The sequence below is a fragment of the Symsagittifera roscoffensis genome, chromosome 8 (assembly GCF_963678635.1).
Source record: "Symsagittifera roscoffensis chromosome 8, txSymRosc1.1, whole genome shotgun sequence".
NCBI classification, from domain to species: Eukaryota; Metazoa; Xenacoelomorpha; order Acoela; family Convolutidae; genus Symsagittifera; species Symsagittifera roscoffensis.
The window spans coordinates 47,122,110-47,147,207 of record NC_087069.1 but is presented as its reverse complement, the minus strand read 5'-3'; the positions used below and the strand labels follow the sequence as shown (position 1 = coordinate 47,147,207).

Below are 25,098 nucleotides of genomic sequence, written 5' to 3'. Positions count from 1 at the left end.
TATAAATTTTGAGCATGGGCGTTTCAACCTGGCTTGCTTTTTGTCTAGTAGTGGGCGGCGTTGCATAGAAAATGTTATGAGACAGAAAAGATAAAGATAACTACTGGTGAAGAAAAAAAAAAGAAAATTCAATGGTTGTCTTCCGCCAAACTTGTAGTACATTTTTTTCAAAATTATGCGGAATAAAAAAGATAAAAACGACTGCGGAAATGTTTCAAGGGAGAGGTTTTGGCATGGATTTTAGTTTTGTAACATCGTTTTCTGCCCAGTTTAGTAGTCTCTGAGTGTCGCATTTTTGATTCCATATTTGGACGCTGCAGACTTGGAAAGAATCATGAGGTGCCAGAAACGTCCGATGTATTTCTCAAAAATCTCCTCCCCACCAAGAATGTCTGTCAATGTTTCCTGCAAAAAAGAGCAATAATGAATATAACAAACAAACAAAAACAAAAAATTAATAACTTGTTACTTATAGCTTGAAACTTTTAAGCTCATCTTAAATTACAACAAAAACAGTAAATATTTAACTGTTTGTGATCAGAATAAGCTAAATTAAAAATCAACCAAACATCATTGGATGAAAAAATTTCTAAACTTAACATATTTTCAACCGCATCCAAAAAAAGAACACTATAAAATTTAAGAACAAACTCAATAAGATTTCTAGAAAAATTACTGATTATGATTATAAAAAAGGAAGACAAAAAAAAATGTCAAACTTAAGTTTAACAAAATTAATCGTCGTTATTATAATCATCATCAATAAAAATGATTAACAAGATAATAATGTTGAAAAAAAAAGTGCACTACTTACTTCTGTGTTTTCCCCATTGTCGGTTGAATTTGAATTCAGTAATAAATGCACGCATACTTTAATCGTTTCCTCCTCGAACACATTTTCCAATTCCCTCTCAATAACTGCCACCTTATCTTTCAGCTTCGCACTCATAGTGATCGTCTGCATCATTCCAGGCTCAAGAGTTTTTGCTGAAAACAACTCGAATAAACGTCTACTATCAATCAAGCACCCACTTGTCCCTTTAGTGACCAATGAAGTGACCTATCTTCCTGAAAAACGGCATAACCTTCTAAAACGCGTTTTTAAAATTAGATGGAAGACAGATGATTTAAGACCAGCAGGCGATCACTTGATGGGAGAACGCTAGATTTTTAAAATCATTGCCGAGACAAAAATTATGGCGATAGAAAATAAAATCAATTCAACATTTTCCTTTTGTTTGGACGTTCTTGAGTTCAAGGGAAACGTTTACCCAAATTTTGGGCTCTATTTTTTGCTTTAAACTTGGCGAGATTGTTCAATTTATCTTACATTTGAAACTGTTATGCGTAAAAAATAATATTCATGAAAATTAGTCAAGAAACTCCAAAAACTGAAATATAAGTCACTCGCAACAATTTCTATCCTATTAACAAACAAATTTCTTGTGAACGGTCGAAAAAATTCCAAATAATTGTGATATGCTCAAATTTTCATTGGCATATTCAAAATTTGAATTTCATTTTCGAAGAACTGAAAACTTGACGATGGTCCAGAAACTTCAACTCGCAGATGTACCTACTACAGTCATAATTTCATTTAGACGCGTCAAATCGGTTTTCAACAGTGATAATTGGCGTAAACTATACCATAGCAATTTGTTTCTTGAAAAAAAGAAGCTTGCCGTTTTTATATCTTACCTGATATGTTGACTTTTTGATCATGGTTGTTTACAAGTTCGGGGAACTCATTGTCAAGTTGTTGCTGGTTGAGAGTTTCACTCAAAACATTCACAAATTCCTCCAGTTCTCTGAAACGAACAAATAATTTAAGTTGCTTATAGTGAAACTTACATAATTATGACATCATACGAAAAAATATATCCAAAAAACAAGAATGCTTAAAATAAGCAATGTTAAAAAAAGAGGCAAAAAATTGTGACCTTAAACTTCACTACAAAAACATGAACCAGTTCTAACACGAAAAACCGAACATATTACAAACAGCGGATCTAAAGAAAAGTGCAAAAGTGTTTGATAGATCATATACCGTTTGCGGAAAAAATATATATTACATTACCCTGCAAAATATTTGAACTAGAACTTTTGAACCCGTTTTTCTCGACACAAGCAAAAAGTTTTGGAAAGCTTTAAATAGCGTTTGAATATCACTAGACCCCTTTTGAACCATACACCTGATTTTTTGCGACCAAAAAAAACTGTTTAGTCTCTTCCGACTATAAAAAGCAAAAAAATATATATTAATTTACATTTCAATCAACTTCAATTTTTGAAACGTGAAAGTTAATAAGACATAGGAATTGAGAAGTACAAAAAAGATCATTTAGAAACAAGGCAACGAAAAGAATTGTAGAAAAAATTTGAATTTGGTTAAAAAAGGTCACTTACATGTTTGTTTCGAGGCTAACATCACTTGAAACTGATTCTTTTCTCTCAACCGGGAGCTTCTCGGCCCATCTCGGAGACCCAGAAGGCGGACTCTCGACTTGACTCGGGGAAGAGTTCTGTACACAATTGTCCGATATCACTGGCCGTTGAACTATAGTCTGATCTAGTTCGCTGTTTGGACAAGTCGAGTCTGTTTCGTCGTCATCGGGAGAATGATTTCGGCTGACTTCTTTGTTGCCGTTTGAATTGCTACTATGAGGCTTCAACACTTCTTCCTGTGAAAAAAAGTTTCAAATCAGTATTCCTTTTTTCTTCGTTGTTTTCGAAAATTTGATCATTAAAAATAAGGCAACATACAATGTTCAAAAATTCAAGAAGCAATTTTAGGGAGAAAAAACGACCTCAGAGTCTCAAAATCTTGCATACTTTTTTATGGTAAAAATGACCCGATTCGGGAGAACAGATAGTTTTTATTTGCTGCACCAGCGGATTCAGGGGGGGGGGAAGACGCCTCCACCTCAGAGACTCGACCCCCTGCCGACCCAAAGGGTCCCCACGTAGTACTATTTTGATATATCAATTTTTGGTGACGCACACTAAAAACTTTCAAAAGGCGCCTTTGACGCCAATGTATACTAATTTTGAGGGGGGAGTGCGCTCCGGAAAAACGCGATTTTTTGGTCAAAATTTTCCAAGAAATGCCTAAAAACGTCTTTTATGTTCTTTTTTTTTCAAAAATTTGCCTCCGGCGCAAAAAAAATGCTCAAAATGGGTCTTTATAGTGATTTGGGAGAGCTCAGAAAACCCATTTGGTCGACCTAAAACAAAGCCGACAAAATTTTCGATTTTTTAAAGAAAATCCACCCCCTCGAGAAAATCCTGGATCCGCCCCTGTTTTGCTGATAGTTTTTTAATAAAAAGAATAACGCCAGAAACATTTGAGCGCAAACAAAGGCTAATTTGAATATGCTGTTGCAACAAGGAAACTTCGAATATACATGATGCGTCGACGTTAAGTAAAAAATATCTCATTTCTGTAAGGTCCCGAAGAAAAAATTGTGCAAAAAGGGTTGTTTACATGAGGAAAAATGACCTCGTAGGCAGCTACTCTTAAATGCACACCCCAATTTTTGCACAAATTATAAAAAGGTATTTAAACACTACATCTATCTTAACTAAAAGCGTTGCTTACACCTTGTTGGTGAGAGATGATTATCTTGGATGAAAAGCAGCCGAGGCAACAGACGGATAATGAAAATATCAGAGAAGCGTATCAACTGAGAAAAAATAACAATGACAAAAAACTTATTTTCTAAACTAGTTGCACACAGCAAATTCATCGCTTAAGAGCCCTCTGAAAAACATTTAAAAATTTTATTGCATTTTTTTGATATACCTGTTTTCCGAAAATAAGTGTGAACAAGTGAAAAAAAACACGACTTATTCGAGTATAATCTCACTTCGGTCATCATCACTTAGGAAGAAAGGCCAAGTATTGTAACGCTTTCTGGGCGAAAAGGGTAAAAATATCTGCTTAGTTAATTGCAAATATCGAAAATATTATCCATCAATTATAGTCGCACTCGCCATAACTTCGTCCCCAAAAAAATTCAAAATGTCTTTTCATGACTCTCAGAAGTATAAAAAGAAACTTTTCGAAGCAGCTCGAAAAATTATTTTAAAAAAGGCTGCAATGTTGGAACCTGATCTAAACTACATTTTATGATTGGATAAATTAGATATTTTACCAATGTAAAGTATTTAATATTAACCAATCATGATCCATCTAACTAACAACCCACTTATTTGTAAGTGCTGAAGTTACTTGTAATTTCAGCACCAGAGAGATTTGAATTTAACTTAGAAATTAGTTGAACTCTCCCGAGTACTTCAGCAGCCGCAATAAACCAGTATACCCTAGATCTATTGAGCCTAGCAGAGACTAGTTAAACAACCTGAGACTAGATAGTATAAGAGTAAGATTAGGATCGGTATTAGACTAAGAAGTTGCACGAATCTATCCGGCCAAAAATAAGATAGCGTGACGAGCAGACGGTGTACCCTATCCGAAATTACTCTATGAGTTATACACTTCGGTCCTAACTCAATGTGATATATCAGTCGACTAAAAACTACCTTTCCTTTTAGAGCAAAAAGCACGAATCCCAAGATTCTCGTCACCTACAGAGTTCAGAATAATAGATTTTGCTGAGATTTCACAAGAATTTTTTAAAATTGTCGAATTGAATGTTTGAAACTTAGCTAAACTACTGTTGGAAAAATGTCGGTGAACGAAACAGATAAACAAAGTGATTGATTTTTTTGGTTGACGTTTTTATCTTTTAAACTATGAAAGACTCAAGGCCTCAAAACCTGGACATATAACCCATTTCCATTAATGAACTCTTTTAAAAAATGCTTATCATACAGATTCCATTTATTCAAATTGTATAAAGAGCACTTTTTCAAACAAACGAAAAATTCCAAATCCTTCAAACTCGTTTTTAACTATTTTTTGAAAAAATCATTGTCTTTTTTTCTTGAATAAAAGACCTTTTAATTTTCAAAACTGATGAACATGAAAACTTTCAGTTTAAACTGTATAATAACCTTTTTTTTTTCATAAAAAATTCAAAATTAAAGAAAGTTTTTCGAAACTTTCATCATAGTCGGTAAACCAGTTTCATAAACAATTAAATATTTCTCTAAACAAAATTGCTTTTGCATTCAAAAAATTCAATTTTTTGTCTATAACAAAGACCAGATCCACTCTTTTTACAAAGAAGAATCAAAAATCATAATGAACGTTTTCTGTGTCAGAAATTTTTTTGGATAATAACAACATCTAAACCTAAATATGTCCAAAATCAGGCCACGATTTTCACCACTGAATTTTCGAATTAGAGGCCTTTTTGCGACCCGGGTTGACCTCCATAGACCGAAAATGCTAATCATGCAATTTCATACACTTAGTCCCTGGAAAAATGCTAGTCATACAAATTTCCTACATTTTTGCAAAATGAGTTTAATCAAATTTCAAAGGTGTTTTATAGTTGTTTTGGTATCGAAATTGGTATCTCTTCATAAAAAAGGGAAAAAAATGGTATGAAAAAAAAATGCTACCCATACAATTTCCATATATGGAAATTGTATGATTAGAATTTTTTTTCAAATTTTTTTTGTGAAAAAAAAAGCTTTGAACAATCAATTCAACTGCTGGCAAAACATTTAAGCGTTTTTCGGGCTGCTACGACTGAAAACTTTGACTTTTTTATTTTGTTTTCTGAAAAAAAAACACTAGTCATACAATTTCCATATATGGAAATTGTATGACTAGCATTTTTTTGATGGCGACGACAAAAATTTTTTAAAGTATTTTTGAAATTGCCCCCAAAAATTTTTTGTTTTTTTTTTCAACTGCAAATTGATTTTGGTATTCAAACAAACATTTTCTGAGAAAAAAAAATTTTGCATGCAAAATTTAATTTTTTGTGTGTATAACGTAGTCCTGGATATACTAATATTGGAATTTTTTTTCCTTTTCTCTTCGGAACTTTTTTCAAAAACGCTTAAAACTCCTCTTTCTTTTGTATGACATGTTTTTGTATGCCTTGATCAATGTCTGGTAATTTAAACACTCAAATTTTAGAAATAATCATCTTTGAAAAGTATTGCCAAAATTTGAAAGTTCACTGCTTTCATTATGTTAATTGTCTGAGACAGATGGAACACATATCAGGCTGTTTCCAATGCATTGTTAATGCGAGACGGCCAAACCGTTGGTTACTACGTTTGAGTAATCAAGGTTCATGTCATTTGTGTTCGGTTACAGAGAAAATATTGAGAAATTAAAATGTAAAAAATAAATATTTTTGGTTTATGGAAAAATGCTAGTTATACAATTTCCATATATGAAAAAAATACTAATCATAGACCTTTCATGCAATTTTCTGTACGTATGGAATTGCATGGAAAGTGTATGACTAGCATTTTTCCATATATGGAAATTGTATGACTAGTATTTTTGGTCATCCCGGGGATATACAAAAAGTAAAACATTTGTTCTTATAACACTGTGTAATTCAATAGCTTAACTAAGCTGGCATATCTCAATGCGTAGTTTAATCTGCAATTCTGACGCCGTTTAACCTGGTTTTCTAATCTGGAGTTTGACAAAAATGCAAATCAATCAATTCCTTAAAGAAAAATGCTTGCAATACGATTCCATTAATTGAAAAAATGCTAGTCATGCTAATTTCATACATTTTTTTTCTATGCAATCAAATGAATTTGTATGCTAAGCATTTTTCCATTAAAAAAAATGTATGACTAGCATTTTTTGTCAACCCGAGAACTCACTGAATTTCAAGAATTAATTTTATTTGACACTTTTATGAGAGAGCTAACCAAAACACAAACTAGATTAATTGATAAATTATTACTTTCTATCGGAAATCTTAAAAATACAGTCTTTTTTCGGAGTTAGAATTCATTCACGGTCTTTGCTTCATTTGAACTTTTGTAATTGGAAAACTCATTTTTCTTCAATTGAACAAAAAAAATTGAAAAATCACAAAGTGAAAACCGCTAAAAACAAGTTAGAGCGTAAAAAAGTTTTCCAAAAAAAAACAAAAAAAAACAACACGACCTAAAAAAAGTGTCCTCAATTCGCACATTGTCGCTTGAAAACATCTTAGACAGTATAAATAGACGGATATCATAAAATTTACATGAAAGAAATTGAGCAAATTAAGATAGACTTTGTTTTTATTGTTACTAACCTGCTCTGTAATTTCTTCGGGTACTTTCTCTTTTATTTTGTCTGAAAACAAGAAGCAAAATCAATTAAAGAAACGCACTAAAACAATTTTGATGTTGGCCGAGCCAAAAATGAGATGCAAAAAAATCACAAAAGATATGAATTGAGTTGCTCACGTTTCTTTAAACAACATCTGTCGATAAAATGCAAACAGGTAAACATCTCAAAAAGCATGAAAAAAAAAATTGCTGGTCTAATTTTGAAGAAAAATTAACAAAAAAATCCAATTTTACCTTTCTCGGCTTTCTGAGCGTACTCTTGTTCTTTCTTTCTTAACCTTTCTTCACGCGCTTTGGAACGACGCTGAAATGAATCAATTGAAAATAAGTTAGGAAAAATTATGAAATTGGTTAATCTAACGGCTGAAAACAAAATGCAGACCCTTCTGTTTCATGACTTAAGCATTCGAAAAATGTAATCAATCATTTCGCGTCAACCTTGTGTTTGATTAGTTATAGCTCAATAAAACAAAAACAATAGTTGATATTTAGAATTATCAAGCAGATTGTAATTTGATTGCTAACCATTAAATGAACAATCAAATATTTGACTTTCAAAAATGAGAAGGCCTGATTCTAACCTTTGAGAGAGACTGATCGAGTTATGATTAGTTTCTCACAAAAAATTATCTATTTTATAATAACGGGCAAAAATGGTCAATTGACTGTGAAAAAAATATCATAACTTTCGAATGATAGAATTTTTGCTTCACGTGGATTGCACGCAAACGGACGTGCTCAAAGGCTAAAATCACACCATTACAAACAGAGGCGAAGCTGTGCTTCGTAAACAATAGCAAGAACGCGACAAAAAAGCAGCTCGATTAAGCAAAATTAGAAAAAAAGAAACAAGCCTCAAATTAGCGAAAACTACGTGTCTGATTCGCTCTGCGACCTAACAATTGTGAGTCTCACGCACTAAAAACTCAACCACGAACGCTAAAGGTTCTCAAAAAAGCCACCAATAACACAGCTACATATGCTAATAAATTACCAATTCCAGGTAACAAAAGTGCCACCAAATTCAAAAGACACATTTTTGCATGTAATAAATGGGAACGCATAAAGCCAAGTTATGCATAAATTATGCATTTCAAAAAAATTGCTAGATCATTTGAACTGGAAAATTTCTGAAATCAAGTTTTTTATCATTGTTCTGCTGTTTGAAACAAATAACTTTTAGTCGGTTCATTTGATGAACTAAAAACGAAACAGCTGTGTTAGGTTTTTACTAATCAAATGTCAAAGCACATAATGTTATTATACAGCTACAGCAGCCGGCCGATTCAAAAGTGCCACCAGAAGTAGCACTTTTATTTGCGACTTAATTTCGAAAAAAAGTAGGTTCGTACTATTACACTTGACTTCGCAAGCTCACAAAAAGTAATTATGATTCATTAATAAAAATCATTTCAATATTTTGTTTTAATAATTCTTAACATTCATCAACTAAATTTTTGTCCACATTCGACTGCCGATCCATACTTTTTAACAGGTAGCCTTAATTAGCATTTTATCGCTAAATATTTAATTATTTAGAATTATGAACATACTTACCACTTCCGAATCTGATCCTACTGAAGAAACTGAAGTTACAGAAGAAGCACTGCTTTTCCTAGAACAACATCAACAATGGTTGAATTCCAGAAGCACTCATTGCAGTGCTTTGTTCATGTTATACGACCAACGCCCGCAATTTTTGTACGCGTTATAAAACGTACGAAAAACCCCTAAGAATATCAAATTAAATGTGAGCCTTATAACGATAAAATAAACGAATTATACGTTTTTTATTAACGTTTTTGCGATTAAACAAACAATTATGCGAAACTAATAATTGGCTTTTCTCATTCGCTGAGATTAGAATTTTCAGATTAACACTGTGTGGTTGATTGAATGGGACAAATCAAGAACAACGAAAAGTTTTTCTGAGTGCAATCGAACAGCCGAAATAATCTTGAAAGCCTTGACATATTGCGGTAAATTCTTGTTGACTAGCCTGATATGAGACGGAGTTGCTGAACTTTTGACGGGTTCAGACACTTTCCTCACGCTTTGGGGCCGCCCGGAGGCAGGTCGCTGAAAAGAGGGAATTTATTTAAATACATTGGGTTGAAAATGACGAAAATGTTTCATTACGGGGCCAAACTGTGCACAGGATAGGCGCACGATTTTGTGGCTGTATATTCCTGGCTTCACGAGAGAAGACTTTAAACGTGTTAAAACTTTGTCGGAACGATCAAAGAGAATGAAAGAACAAAAGAAGAACAAAGAGCGTTTTTGTTGCAGAATCCGCTTACAATTCACAAAATGCACAGTTTGGCCTCGTAATGTTTACTCTGAAACTTTCTTTTTTCTATTAAACTATTTGTATTCAATGAATTGAAAAATACGAATATGTTTTAAATCTGAATGCTTCTTTTTACAGTTGAATTATTTGTATACACTGACTTGAAAATAAAGAATCTATTCAAATCACATATTTTCCTGATTTTGTTGAGTTTGGGCCAAAAAAATTCTAAATGCATGCATGTATATCTTCCGAAAACGAAACTCCCCTTCTATTTCTTTTCACAGATGAGGTGAAAAAGTTCTACCTAGAGGCCTGAAACACCAATGAAAAAAAACTATTCTCGGAGCAATGACTTCCATTCATCGCTCCCCTTGTGTAACTATAAACATGGCGCCGACAGACAGTTGTGCCAGTGAACGCAAGGAGTCTTTAAAAATTGACTGACATTTATGAAAAATTTTAATTTTCGAGGTCCAAAAAAACGCATGGCCCCAAAGCTCTTTCAATTTTAAGAATCTATAATGGTTGACACATTTTTGATATTATTAACTCAAAATGACAAAATTGGATCGAAAGGTAAAATTTTTATCCCACTGCGAATTCTAGAAAAAAACAAGTCATTTACAAACAAGAAGTCATTCACGATTTTTTGCGCCTTTTCCACTTCACTTGATAGCAAGTATAATTTGTCTTCCTTGCGCCAGTAAAAGAGTTTAAACTGAATTGAAGTGTCTACAAATTCTACAAAAGTGTCATCTTGATAAGCAATTTTGATTTACTAGCAAAAAAAACTAGAACAAAAAAGACTGGGTCTACATAAAAATCTATCCCCTTTCAAATCAGAATGCAGCAAAACTAAAATTCTTTATATAAAGCTTATTTACTGAACTTATAAGCTGAATAAAACATGCACAATAAAACATGTTTGATTTCACATGACAGAAATCAAACCGAATGATTTACAAAGCATTCCGAATAAAACTCAAGATAAACATGCCGACAGATATGCTTCTACTTACGTTATCAGCTGCTACATTCTGAAAAAAAATGAAGCCATTGATTAACAATGATTACATTGAACCCTTACGTTTGATTTAGGTTTACTCGAGGATGGTCGGGGTAATTGCTCTTGCAATACAGTAGGTGGCAATGACCCCCCTAATGAGTTCTTTTTGGGGGTGTTGTTTTTCGGAGATGGGATACTTGATGATTCATGAGATGATCTTCGGGTTCTGGGGGAACTCACGTTTGGTCGTCTTTCTGACTCAGTACGTTTGGCTTTGGAAGGCAAAACCTAAAATTTTTTTTCAATGCTGTGTTTTTTGCTGGTTAAATATTTCTTTATTAAAATTTGTGTACTAAAAAACAAAGGACGCACCTGCTTGTACTTAATAACTCAAAAAGAATATCTGTTTACGAATTAAAGTACGCAGATTAAATTCATTTTGAATAGCCTGATGCCTTTTGTTATATTAATCCGATATTATGAAAAAGTTGAAAAAAATTCCGAGGCGGAAGAAATGAAAAGAGTCAATTAAAGATTTAACGATTTTTCATTGAATATACTTCTAAAAATAGATCTATAAGCCTCTGATATTTTTTTCATGTCATTATTTCGAAACTCTATGACTTTCGCCGTATATTCTAGATTACAAATTAAAATTGTTCTCACATTCGACTTGACTGGCGATTTGTTCAGACTAGAACTACTTCCGTTGTTGCTTTTTCCCTGCTGACTAACCACATTGTTCACATTCTTTATTGTGGGAATATTGTCTTGATCAAAGTTATTCACATTTTCAGGTGTTGAAATGACGGCTGACAATTTACTGTTGTCGCTGCTTTCGCTATTTTTGCGACCCCCCGATGAAATTTTTTTGACCACTTTCTGTTTTGAAGAAGAAGGCCTGCCGTTGACACTGGAACTAAAAAAAAGTAGGAATTGTTAGAACAAACCAAGTTGTAATTGATCGGAGCGAATCTGATTTCTGACTAAAAAAGTAATATCAAACAATTTATGTCAATCAATTCTAGATCAAGACCATTTATCCACGGTGGAAAGGACCAACACAAGAGCTGTACAGCTAACTCATCACGGCAATCTGCTGTTGTGCCCCTGTTTAAAAACTACATGCAATTTTTTTGGCTATTTTTCGAACATCTGAACATCCGACCTTTCGATTGAGAGGCGGAGACGTAACGTAACTAACCACTAAATATTTTGAACGCTTTACCAAATATAAACTCAGTTTTTCAATACAAGCCGTCGGCGAGTTATTCCAAACAGCTGGAAAGTAGCTGTTTGGTTCTTGATCCCTCAAATAATCCGTAAAAAATGACATTTCGATTTCTACTAGCGTTTGAACCACACAGAGTTAGGACATTTCCACGACGGTAAATTACTTCAAAAATACTGGAGCACAAAAAAAAAACTGAATGACAATTATAGATTCTGTTAAAATCATGACTAATGCAATAATTTTTCATTCTAACAAATTTCACCATGACTAGAGCCCTTTTTTTCAAAAAATTCTTTTTCTAATTTAAATTACCTGCTGGGCCGTTTCTGTTTGGATTGTGAGTCCTCCAAAAACTTCTTGATTTTTTCCTGTACAAACGGTGTCTGCAGGATGTCCCTGGCACTTGGTCTGGCATCTATTTCTTTGTTCAGCATCCGGGAGATCAAGTCACACACACCTTTACTGTAGCCAGTCGGCATTTTTGGAGGCTGCAAAAAGTTTTCGATCTTGAAAGTTAACATGGCTTGTAAAATTGTTTTCAAGCTATGCGCAATACAAAAGATATATTACAATTTAGCCAACTGGCAGTTGGAAAAAAAAACGCGGGGAAACAAAATCAAACACTGACGTTTTGGGAAAAATCTCAACTTTCGAATTTCACAGACAACGATAGATGCCCTTTAAGCTTTTGAATTTCTAGAACAATTTATAATGGGCGCTTCTTAGCTAACAAAAATGCCCTTAAGCTCTTTGGAGGCACATACGGTGTAAAGAACACTTATGATTGACACTTTTTCAATAAATTTAAGCCAACTTGAGAAATTTGTATTGAAATGTAAAATTTTTAAACCACATGGAAGTCTCAAAACTATAAACCATTGTCGCAACTAGAAGTCGATAACGTTTTTTGTGACCTTTAGACACTTGCTGTTAGAAACTTGAGTTTGCATTCCTTATGACACAGAAAAACGAAATAACGTAAGAAGAAATCAGAAAAACCAAACAGCGATAGAGAGGTCTAATTAGAGCGTGACGAAAACTCAAGAACACCTATGATTGACACTTGTTCAATAAAATTAACCCACCTTGAGAAATTTGAATTGAAAGTTAGAATTCTTAAACCGCACGGAAAACTGAAAACTATAAACCACTCTCGCGACTAGAAGTCGATTACGTTTTTGTGACCTTTAGACCCAGGTATCTATGCAACCATCTGAATCGTCTTGAAACTCCTTTGATTTCTTGAAGGCCTTTCTCGATTTGCCTCCTCTATCGCTCAACTCCGTGTTCCTTGTTGCAAATACTTCTAATGTCCTGTTCATCATTTCCCAAGTGTTTGCCTATGTCATGGCATCCGGTGTTACACTCGTGTGTGTGCCCGAATCCCTTGGTATCCTTGTTGAGTTCAACTCGCCTCCTTTTTTTTGCTGTTTTTGTCATCCCTGATCCTATGCTCTTATGGATCTGAGGCAATGGAGTAGATTCCTGTTTCTTGCGATGAGGTTCCACAAAGTCCACCCTTGTGCCGGGTTGCTTCTCCGTTTTGTCTGATACCGTTTTTTTAGTAATAGAGTGTCTCAAGAGCGCATCCAATTTGGACTGTATTGCACAGGAACTCTCGGCTTAGTCTCTGCTCATCGTGTCCATTCTCGTCTCTAGGTTCCATAATTTTTCGTTTTCGGTTTCATATCGCCTTTTCATTTCCTCTATATCGTTCTTGATAAACTTCTCCTGTTCCTTGTCAGTCGTCTCCACTCTTTCGGCCATCTGTTTTAACTTCTGTTCAGTTGCTCCAGAGCGCCATAAAACACTATGTAACAGTCGTCTACTTAAGTCACATATGACGTTAGGAAAAACAGGCTCTCTAAACATTGGCTTAAGGGTCAGGGACATTATCTCTTGTGTTTTATACCACATTCAGTCGGAGCCAATTCGGTTGGCGTAAGCGTGAAACTACAAATTGTGTTACAGTTTAAAGCCACCACCAAAACACCCATCCACTCTAGAAATAAGAACGCCCCCATGGCGAGGTCTCTAAATACCTAAAACACGCGAACGCTACTAAAAACAGGGTTGTAAGCTCTAGTATACCATTAGTTTTTATTAGAAAGTGGACCCTTGATCAATTTCAGATGGATCAACCTAAAACTCGCCTTATCTCATTATAATCACATAACCATATAAATTGCACTCGAGAAATTAAATTAAGTACTCACATAGTGGCGCGACTCTAGAATTAGGTAAATAATACAAGTAAAGCAACTCTAGAAGTTTTTTGTAACAAGTAGTTTTAAATCAATGAGTTTAGTTTTCTGAACCATTGTGCAGCTTCACTCGTCTGCGCGGCCAATCAAGATTCTCTCTCGCCCAACGATGAAACTCTCGTAAGATTTCGCGTTGCTCTCTATCAGGAACAAGACAGCTCTACTCGAGTTGTTGATTGCAGTGAAATTGCGAACAGCAATTTTACTATAGACTGATTTTCTGACGCAATTCTGATTATTCTCCTCTAATATAATTAACTTCTGATTTTCAGTTGTCGCGAGCAACTTGAGCATGGCATGGTCGATTCGAATTTTACAAAAAATTCTTTTTTCCACAAAATCAAGGTTAAACTTCCAAAGCAAGGTCAAACTTCCAAATATGACCGAATGGCACAACGTTACCTTGTAACACCAACAGTTGAAGTTCGGGGTTTAGGGAACAACAAGAAACTTTCAAATTTTTAATAAAAGTTTTTGGCTCAAAAACTACAACTTTACACAGGAACAAAGAAGCTTGTCGTAAGCACAATCAAAAAGTATGAGACAAATTGTTCTTTCGACCAGCAAAAAAGAATAAGTGATGAAGCATTTAACATTAAAAAAGCCACCTTTGGATTTAGAGTCTGATGCCTCAAAAAAATGAGCTACAAGTCTTGGATTTCTTCCAAGAGCACGTGGATAAAACACACGAGCAGTACACAGGTACTGAAAATAATCATTTTCTTTTAGTTTGAATTCAAGTTGTTTCATTCTTAAGAAAAATAATTTTTGAGCGTTATCAAATTATAATGATTTTTCCCATAAAAATGAAAAACAGATAATTAAGTGTATTCATTACGTTAGTTGGTACTGAAAGAAAAATGGTGTCTCGGGATGAGTGAGAATGCAACATGTATCAGTCTGATTGCATGAAACGCCTAATAATCTTTACATTTTTCGAATTACTAGATTTAAATTTTTCAATTTTTGTTTTCATAATTTTTATTTTAAAATAAGATCCGGAATGTGACCTCAAAATCATCAAAAAAAAACGTATAGGTCGTTGCCAACAGCCAAAGTTGACATTTTTTTGCACATATATTTAACTACAAGGATCAACATGGCTTGTGTTACAATATCTCAAGAAAACTTCCTTGACAACAGCAAACAAAGCAAAAATTTCATAAAAAACTAAGCAAACAAATTTTGGCTGTCGATAAAAAAACTGTTATTCTCACAAAACTAAGGCTGTCTGTTGAAATAATAGACTAAAACCAAAATCTGTTCATCGCTTTTAGTAAGAACTGTGAAAATCTTTCCAAACTTATGAATCTTCAAGTTTTTTTTAAAAATTAAATATATAATTTTACCTCTCCGTTGATGATTTTATGGACTAGTGAGCTGAATGCGTGGGCTGTGAAGGCATGTTTGAGTGACGTCATCTCATACAGGATACAGCCAAGAGACCAAATGTCGGACTGGAAACACGTTTCAAGTAGAACATAGTTTTATAAAAAAATATATGAAAATTCTACCATGCAATTACGAGGTATAAACTTAACATCCCAATCAAATTGTCCGCAACTGTTTCGTTTCGATTTGGTGAGTTTCTTCACAAAAAAATAGTTTTTGTAAAGAATCAAAATGAGCGCTAACAAAAAACGTATGGATTTCGAATTTCGATGTGCTACTTTGAATTTTTTTGCGCTAAATTAAATCAGAAAAAATACCTGCCTATCTTACTTTTATTTTACCATGGCAGTACTTAACCTTATAGCTGTAAGGAATGTTCTGGAATATCTCTGGACTCATGTAGTATGGGGTGCCTATGAGGGTGCTGGCCATCTCGTCCTCTTTCAACTCCCTCGCAATCCCTAAGTCCCCCAATTTAACTAGGTTGGATCGGGTGAGGAAGATGTTCTGGGTTTTGAGGTCACGGTGCAGAATGTTTTTGCTATGGAGGTACTGAAATTAAAACCAGAACATCAAGTTTTGGCTTTTTACCCTACCAGTGATCTTTTTTACATCTTGTACTTGTTTCACACCGTGCGGTTGTTATATAAAAATCCATGCGGGCTAATACGGCTATTTCAAAAGTAATTGGTCCTCTTATTAAGGAAAGTAAACATTTAGGAGTCCTTATCGACAACCAATAAACATACTAAAATTAGGTTAGGTTACGAACATTTTGAAATAAGGCACAAGGCATAAAAACGAACCACACGCGTCGTGAAATTGCACCATCCAATTTAAACCAAAACCAACTAATTAAACTTGGAGAAGAACAATCAGTCAGCTGTGAATATTGAGCACGATATCAGAAAATCTAATCGTTACACAAGAAAAACAACTCACATGGGCCATTAAAGCCTGCTACGGTGTGTCCAAATTTCAATCTTCGGCAAATTAACAGTAACTTAACAGTAAAATTCTACCTGGTTCGTTTTTGCTTGGTTACAGATCATCACTATACATTGACCAATTTGCGAAACAGTAATAACACCTGCGTTTCTGGTTAGTAAAGGTCGGCTCGATTTAACATTCTCAAAACACTTTTTTCATGAAAAAACTAAAATTTTCGTTTTCACCGTTTAGTGAAATACGCAAAAAAAACCGTTAGAAGTATTTAAGAAGAACCCAAACCAAACCTCAAAAAACCTATCAAGTAAATCATTCAAGCTTACCTGTTTCTAACATTGTTTACCTATCAATTAAGCCTCCTCATATTCGCATTTGTTAAATTTCTACCCTGCCTGTAAACTCAGTGTAAACAATTTTGATCAATATCAGAATACACGAAATTTTTTTTGTTTAATTTTTCAAAATTAACCATTTCTCATTTTTCAAATTTAAATTGCCCTAACAGTTTCATTAATTAAACAAAAAGTATCTAGAAGTTTCTGTTAATAACAAAAACTTCATAAAAAATAAATAATTGATTTCAAGTTTTTACAAAAGTGAAACTGAGCTTCGCACCACTTGCTATACAAACACGATTTACTATGATTGCAATCAAATAAAAGGAAACACAAATTGTGAAGAAAAACCGTCACAACATCGTTTTTGTCATATAAAACTAGAAAAACTGCAAAAAGCTAAAAACACCCAGAAAAAAGTTGATTGCACCAATAGGAACTCTAAAATTTTTTCGGAAAACTAGAGAAAATCCGAGCACTCAAAAAAACCCTCTCTGTGGAAAAATTATTTGATAACAAGAACTCAATGGGGTAAGAAAATACATTTTTGGCACATGCAATCAAATTCTCAACATACACCTAATAGGTATTGTGAGTGAAATTGAGAAAAGACATTACTTAATGTACAAAAGCGAAGCAGCGCTTCAGATCACTCTGAATACACGAAAAAAGTTATAAAAATTAGAAAAATTAGTTTAGTATATATACAGCGTCGATAAACTTGAAACAATTGATTTTTTCACTAGAAAATACTAGAAAGAACAGCGGATTAGCTTCGCAACACTGCGCTTCATGGACCATTAAAAAATTAGAGAAAACATCTAACAACCCAAAGGCAATTCGTTTTGGTCATTGAAAAACATATTAGCTAAAATATTTCAGTTTTAACGAGTCTAAAAATATTGGTAAATATCAAACAAAGATTTGAGTTTTTTGTTCACTTGATGGTGAACAAATTGAATTTAACAGCCATATTTACAAGAAAAAAATGAAACCTCCAGCTTGCGAAAACTCTCAAACATCGAGCCACAAAAGAAAAAAATCAGTCGCCGAAATCTTTTTATATCAAAAACTATTTGTTAGAGTATCTTAAAGTAGCATTTGAACTGGTTAAGTTCATGTTACGAAAAAAAATCCCCAAAAAGTATGCAACAACAAAGCAGATGGCTCCAAAGCAAACACCAAAAATGTCAAAAAAGATTAAGCAACAAGTCAAAAAACATATGGACATAAAACCACCCACTCTTACCGACAGCAGTTAAACCTAATAACATCATCTTTCAAATTTTTCACTTGTAACCCAATTGCCAGCTGACTATTGAAATGATTTGAAGGAAGTGAACCAAGACAAAGTTGAAAATGAGGCACGGGGAAAATAAAGAAGAAGCAAAGTTACAGAAAAACAGTCCATTTTCAAACAAATTAGAAGATTCGCTATTTCGTAAAACCTCCCCGTTTTAAGTTGCAAAATTTAAAAAAAAAGCCAGCATTGAATTTTGATTTCAAATAAATTAACCCAATTTTGGTTGTTAAATTGCAATATATGTTGAAGCGAGCATAGTTCTGGATATAATTAATATGGTAATTAAAATTTTCAATCTGAAAAGTTTCTGACTCAACTTACTTTGCGAGATTTTTGAAATGAATATTTTATACACAAAATGGTTTTCAAACTATTACATGCAAAATATCGAGGCACCTTGCGTGATTAGTTGCTTCTTCGAGGGACCACTCTATCATAGTAGTACCAAAAGTTTAAAATGAAGATACTTTTCTGTTAGACAAGCAAATTTGTACAAAATTTTCTAGTACTCGATTCGATAAAACTTGGTCATCGCTTCTGTAAATATAGCCAAAAGGCAGCTGGATAAGTGTCAAAAATCTAAAGGAAACATTTGAACATATTTCAATATACTACGTGTTTCACGAATCAGATTTATTCGGAAAAACAATCTAAAAATGGATTGATAAACCACTTCGTTTGAATTGGCCAGTTTTTTAAGTCACTCTTTGGGAGCTCCTTAACTATGTTCCCCCTCGGGTACCTAGAACCGAATATCCCCTAGAAAAAATAAATCAATGGTTAAGCATATGAGAATTATAAACCAGGTAACGAATATCCCCTCTTTTCCAAAAGGGGGATATAGTTTAAGATATCCAACAACACATGAGATCAATTTTTGAATTGTAACATTTTTGGAAATAACCAAACAAAACAAGAAAAATTTACCCGATTTATAAAGTAATTAAAGGTGCAGGGCAATTAAAGCGACAGGACATTATGACGACAAGAATGTATTAGCATCCAAAATTACTACAAATACTAGCAATGCCATATCCCAATAAATTTTTACAGATAACGAACCACCTGAAAACGAAAATTTTAGCCAAGTTATTTTCTCATTTAGCTGCCGATAATTTCTTTTCGGGCCTCATTTTGACCGAAAACGGGAAAAAATGGTTAATGCGTTCTTAATTGTTACAACTTTTGTTTTATATTTCTCAGACAATCCATTTTGCGTTTTGTATTTCTCAGAATTGTACTTAGTCTAAAAATTTCCATCAGAAACGGTTGTCGTCTTAACGGCTGTCGCCGTATTTGCCGGTCACCGCAAACATTTCAAAACACAGTTGCACAAAAAACTCGCCTGTAAAAAAAACAGGCGAGCTAAATTAATGCAAATTCCTTTCATTCATACTAAAAACACTCAAATCCGGAACATGTTAGGGGGCTGATTTTGCGCGTTTTCTTATAAACACTATGGGCGTATCATATTTTAACTTAATATTATTTGATGAACTACTTTAATAAAAGCATTCAACTTGTGTAGTCGAGAATAAAAACTGTATGAATAAAAAGGTATTTCTGAGAAAATGATCCGCAGGCTTTTTTGTGCATGGTATTAATTTTATCTTCAGCAGACAAAAAAACTGTTCGGTTTAATCTTTTTCGTAAATACAAATCAATTACCGCAATTCAAAAAAGCAATTTTTTTGTTATTTTAATTATCTTAGCGCCTGTAGTAAAATAAAATTACAAGTAGTCGTTTTATCAGAACATCATCGAATATTGACAGAACATCATTGAGGATACTTGAATTAAATTTTAAGTTAAGTTGAGAAAAATATAATTTAGAAATACGAGAAAAAACTCCACATTAAAGAGGTACAAAACCATTACAGGAACCGTAAAATTACGTAACATATCAAACGAATCCGTTTTACTTACGTAACATATAATACGAATCCCTTTTTAGTTACGTAACATATAATACGAATCCCTTTTTAGTTACGTAACATTATGGAACCTTTTTAATCACGTCACATTTGTTACCTGAACTGCGAGTGCAATCTGAATGAACCACTGCATCACTTCATGTTCGCTTAACTTTCCCCCTCCCTTCTTGCTCTTCAGCACCTTGTAGAGGTCTCCCCCCTCACACAAACTCATCACTATCCCCAGCTGCGTCTGTTTCGAGTCATACCAGAAGTGATCCTGAATTGTAAGTACGGACTCGCTAAGAGTTGGCTACTTATTTACACATCTCAATCAAATCTTTCAACGACAGTCTCAAACTGTTCTAAAGAGCTTTTTGTTCGATATCACAAGGAAGTTTATCAAAAGCAAATGGCATAACAACAAAAAAAAGTGATCTCTTGGTCGCAACTCGCACTGCATTTTGGTTCATGGACAAATTTCGATTGGATTTGATTTTCTTTGCCAGTTTCTAAATTTTTTTTTTATAAAATCTATTATAATTGATTAAAAATGGATTATAACCTTAACTTTTGCCAACAAAATCCATTTTAATTGATTAGAATCAATTATATTGGATTATAATCATCGTTTTAAAATTATTCTGAAAGTTTCGAGCCCAATGCAGTATATTCAAAAACTAACAGTTAAATTTTGTAAATTTGAGTTGATATACGTGACATCAGTCAAAACTAGGTTTACCTTGGCTTAGGAAATAAATCTCTTGCTTTCAGTTTTTTGGTTCACAATTTTTTCTCATAAATTTTTAAAATTCGCAATTATTTGCTGATCTTTACTTTAGTCAATTAACGTCCCCTGTCGTCCTTTCGGCATGTGACAACCCCCCCCCCCCCCCCCGCACCCACCACGTATCACTCCCCAGGCCACGTTTACTCAACCCCCCACCCCCTCAACGCGTGCATCCCAAACGTTTACACCGCCGCGCGCTTACACATCCTCGTTTACTTTCCTCTGTTTAGCCCCCCCCCCCCACACACTTATCCCACCTCCATGTGTGTGCGGTAAACGCGGGGACAAATAACATAGGGGTAAACATGGGGGAGAATAAACTGAGGGCAGAGTAAATGTAAACGAAGAAAGGGAGAGCTGGCGTTACGAAAATTTTGAGTAAGCCATGAGTAATTCAGATGTTGTTGCAAGTTTTGCAAAGAATTTTGCAAAAAGAAAGATTTTATCTATTATAATCACGTATAATAAATTTCAAATAGATTATGATTCATTTAATTGGATTTTAATGTTTTTTTTTGCTACAGAAATTATTGATAACAATGACAATATAATCGATTGTATGGTTTTATTTCGCAACAATCATGAATTAAAATGACAATATTTTAGACAAAATTTTCCCATATAATCAAACTTTATCCATTAAATGCCGGTGAGGTAATCAAGGATTTTTGCAATTCAGCTCTACTAAAAAGGCTACCCAACATATCCCTAGCAGGAGTTTGAGTTTTTTTACACTGAGGCACACATTGATACCACAAGAGTATAGCTACCGGACAAAAAATGAATCGATTAAAACATTTTCAAACTGTCAAAAAAACATCTACAAAATTTCATACGTTTGTCTCGAATGATTTTAAATTTTAAAAAAGACGGACAAACACATTTGTTAACGTTCAAAAATCAATCAAAAATACTTGAACAAGGCAAAGCTGCCCTTCGAAGACACTAGCGAGAACCCGACAAAAAGCAGCTCCAGAGTTCTAAAAAAAGCAATAAAAAAGTAAAAATCAGCCTCGACCCTACGACCTACTGCGGTCTAGAAGTTACGAGTCTCACGCACTAACCACTCAGCGACGGATGCTTAGTCTATCAGTAACACTAGCCACAAATAAAGCCGAGAACATACTTTATGAAATTTCCAATGCTACAGATCGTGATTATTGAAAAAAGGCACACAAGTGAGTCCTTTGCGAGTTAGCTTAGAAAAAAAAGTTCTTACAAAAACACTAGCTACTCGCTAGAGTAATCAAGCGGCAACTAAGCCGTCAAAACTGGAGTAGACGCCAGTTGAGCCGAAAACAGAATTGTTGTAATCAAAATTTTGGGCTAAGAGGTTTGAAAGCCTCTTTGGGAAAAACATAAGGTTAAAAAATAATATTTTTTCAAACAACCTAAAATTGGGTTACTAAAGTGATATAATGAAAGCTGAAATTTCAGACAAAATTTTTAAGCAAAAAAAACCAAAAAACCAAACCAAAAACTAAAATATACAAAAGCAGATAGGAAAAAATTACTAATTACATGACTGAATCAAAAATGACAATTATTTATAGTGAAAATTGCTCAAATCAAAAGAAATAGCATCAGTGGCAACTATGCCCAGACAAAGTGAGCAGACAAACGAATGCCCGAAAAAATTTTCAAGACAAGTTTTTGAGACTTCCTGGTGGGATTTGAACTCGAGAACTTTGTCGCCCCTGCTCTGCATATTATCGCTAGATATTACTTTTTAAAGTAAGCAATTGAACTGATTGAAGGATTACATGAGACAATTTGTTTAACGGGAAAAACGTATGTTCCGATTCGAAAACGCTAGGTAATCGCAATCATTCAAACCTTTTATAGACAAACAGCCATTCATAAAACGAAAAAGCAAAGGCAGTCTTCATACAAATCAGCTTGCTTCTGTTTTGCCACTAGTATCAAAGCATGTATCAAACCCCCACCTTGAATGAGACTATGTTGGGGTGACTGAGTGTCTTGAGAAGTTTAACCTCTTGTTCCGCATACTCTCTTTCCTTCTTGTTCGCTTTCTCCAGCCTGATTAATTTCAGAACGAACTAAAACAAAATATGGATCCAGTTTTTACGGAACCTGCAAATATTCAATAATTTTTTAAGATGGTGCGTACTTTCGATAAGGGAAAAACGGGTTGAAACAATCTACAAGCTGTTCACCTCTTTACTCAGAACCACTTGTTTCAGAAAAAAAATGCACGTTTATAAATGTTTTTCTGGGCTGTGTAATGTGGCGTAACCCTCAAGCAAAAAGCACAGATCAATGGGGTCTCGAACTCTCAGTTCAAAGACGGAGATTTAACCATTTCACCACCCCTCCACCTGATTTTATTTGCATTTTAACTATTTGCATTTCATGTGAACTAAATTAGGCAAACCATTTCAAAAAAATGACAAAAAACTCCAAAATACAAAGTAAAGGTAGATCAAATTTTCTTTTCAGTGTTTGGCTTTCAGTGTTTTTCCTTGCATTCATTAATACTAGCAGCCAAAAGCAGGATTTTAAGGGCGAAAAAACTATTATTTTTTAAAGAGTATATCCAAGAGGACTGACTGAACATAGCCAATTCTCAGTAGGTATAGTTTCAATAGGATACTGAGAAAAATTAGTAAGAAAAGCTCATTGATACTGGTTTTTGTTCTAACCACTTCACGGAGTGGATTTGTTTTTTCCGTCTGATTTTTCCGTGTGTGGCATGATATTAAAACCCTTTTCAGTGATGTCGGACGACAAAATCAATACAAATAGATTTAAATCCACGTCAATGGGTTTTAAATTAATTTAAATGAATTTTATTTCAATTTTTTTTTCATAAAATGAACTAACAAAAAAGCATTTAAATCAATTTAAAGTGATTGAAATTGAGTAAAAGATGGTTATATACTGAAACTTTAAGAAAACAAAAAGGGTGACTTGAATCAATCTTTTAGCTTTAATATTCAATCAATTCAAAATCGATTTGAAATCGATTAAATCCATAGTTTCTTGTCTGTCCATTTTTATAATTAAAAACGATGTTAATCCATTTTGTCAGAGCGGTTAGTAAATTAATTTACCTTGTTTTTGGAGTTGGCTGGATCGTCTCTCAATTTGACTTTCCATACTTGGCCATAACTCCCCTCTCCTATCTTTTCAATCTTCTCGTATCGATCAGCCATCGCGGTCACCAATCAAATAATCAGTTTAAAAAAAATGGTTATTACAAAGAAAATAATTTGCAATGAAATTTGTGCTCAAATTCAACTTTACAAATCAAAAATTTCTAGTGAACTAGAGCTCCCTTGAAACATAAGTAACCCAGATCATAGAAAATTTTAATTAAAAATCTGTCAAATAATTTTTTGATAAATAAATTTTCAATTAATAATTTTCTATCAAAAATTTTCAATAAATAAATTTGACGAAGTCGGTTGAAAGGAGAGATTTCTGTTCAGATAAGGTAAAACTGAATGCTATCAGTTAAGAAAATGTTGCGCTAATTTGTTGCATCCAAGAATCAAGCACATTTAGCTTTGAATAGTAGCCAGAATTGTAACTAAGAAGTAATTATTGACAAAAATTAGGAAAAAACTCAAAAAAAAATAATAAAACTTACAGATTGAATCAAATTTGATTGTTTGAAGTCTCTCTGGAAAATCAACAAACGGTAGCCGTGGAAAATAAATGAAAGGTAGCCGTGAAAAAAAAACTAAATACACTTCTTTATCATCTTTCGAGACATTGCGTTAACTTCCTCTGATAAAACTACGAATTACTGACTCAAGGTAATCAAACTATCGTTTATCAAACAATTAGCCTACAACAAATTGCCGGTTTTAAGATCCAAAATGTCGATTTAAAAAAATGAGAAGGTGGACTTTTTTAACCAATGTACATTATGCCACGTACAATTTTAAAATTTTAAAGCACAGAGTGTTTGCGATGTTCACATAAAATATACGACAGTTGCTTTTTACGTGTAAGTCTCTACGTATATCAGTCTGATTTAAGCATTATTCTTTCAAAAGATACAATGATTTTTAAATAACGATAATTTTCATCAAATAAATGACGCGAATAAAGAAACCATCGAATAACTGGCGTAAAAAATATTTGATGTAAAAGACAAAATATTTATCATGCTGATATTATTAACCACAATCGAGATTATTAAAACGGTAGATTTTTAGCCTTCTAAACGTTTTTCAAGATCTAACATTTATTGAGAGAAAAAAATCCTTGTAAATTTTTAGCACACGTGTAAGAAAATCTGTACGCATAAGATTATTTTAACCAGGTAAGCTCACTTTTACAGAACAGAGAACATTCTAGCCGCATTACAAAAGCGTTAAAAAATACAGAATAATTTTTACGGCTGAAGAGAATTACCACATAACGA

The 25,098-nt window shown here is 33.7% G+C and overlaps 2 protein-coding genes across 2 annotated transcripts; both read right to left on the bottom strand.

Moving 5' to 3' along the window:
* Positions 1-270: 270 nt before the first annotated feature.
* On the bottom strand, positions 271-9,876 carry LOC134853663 (uncharacterized). The gene is made up of 9 exons (XM_063869672.1): positions 9,871-9,876; positions 9,224-9,303; positions 8,782-8,839; positions 7,459-7,528; positions 7,188-7,228; positions 2,407-2,681; positions 1,699-1,808; positions 815-987; positions 271-405 (listed from the first exon to the last, which is right to left on the bottom strand). Exons 1-9 carry the CDS (start codon positions 9,874-9,876, stop codon positions 271-273), a joined length of 948 nt encoding a protein of 315 aa, XP_063725742.1.
* A 2,189-nt stretch (positions 9,877-12,065) lies between these two features.
* Positions 12,066-23,884, bottom strand: LOC134853662 (serine/threonine-protein kinase Nek4-like). The gene is made up of 6 exons (XM_063869670.1): positions 23,777-23,884; positions 22,649-22,762; positions 20,031-20,192; positions 15,771-15,965; positions 15,371-15,478; positions 12,066-12,245 (listed from the first exon to the last, which is right to left on the bottom strand). The coding sequence occupies exons 1-6, from the start codon at positions 23,876-23,878 to the stop codon at positions 12,066-12,068; spliced, it is 861 nt and encodes a 286-aa protein (XP_063725740.1). The 5' UTR covers positions 23,879-23,884.
* Between the last annotated feature and the right edge of the window lie 1,214 nt (positions 23,885-25,098).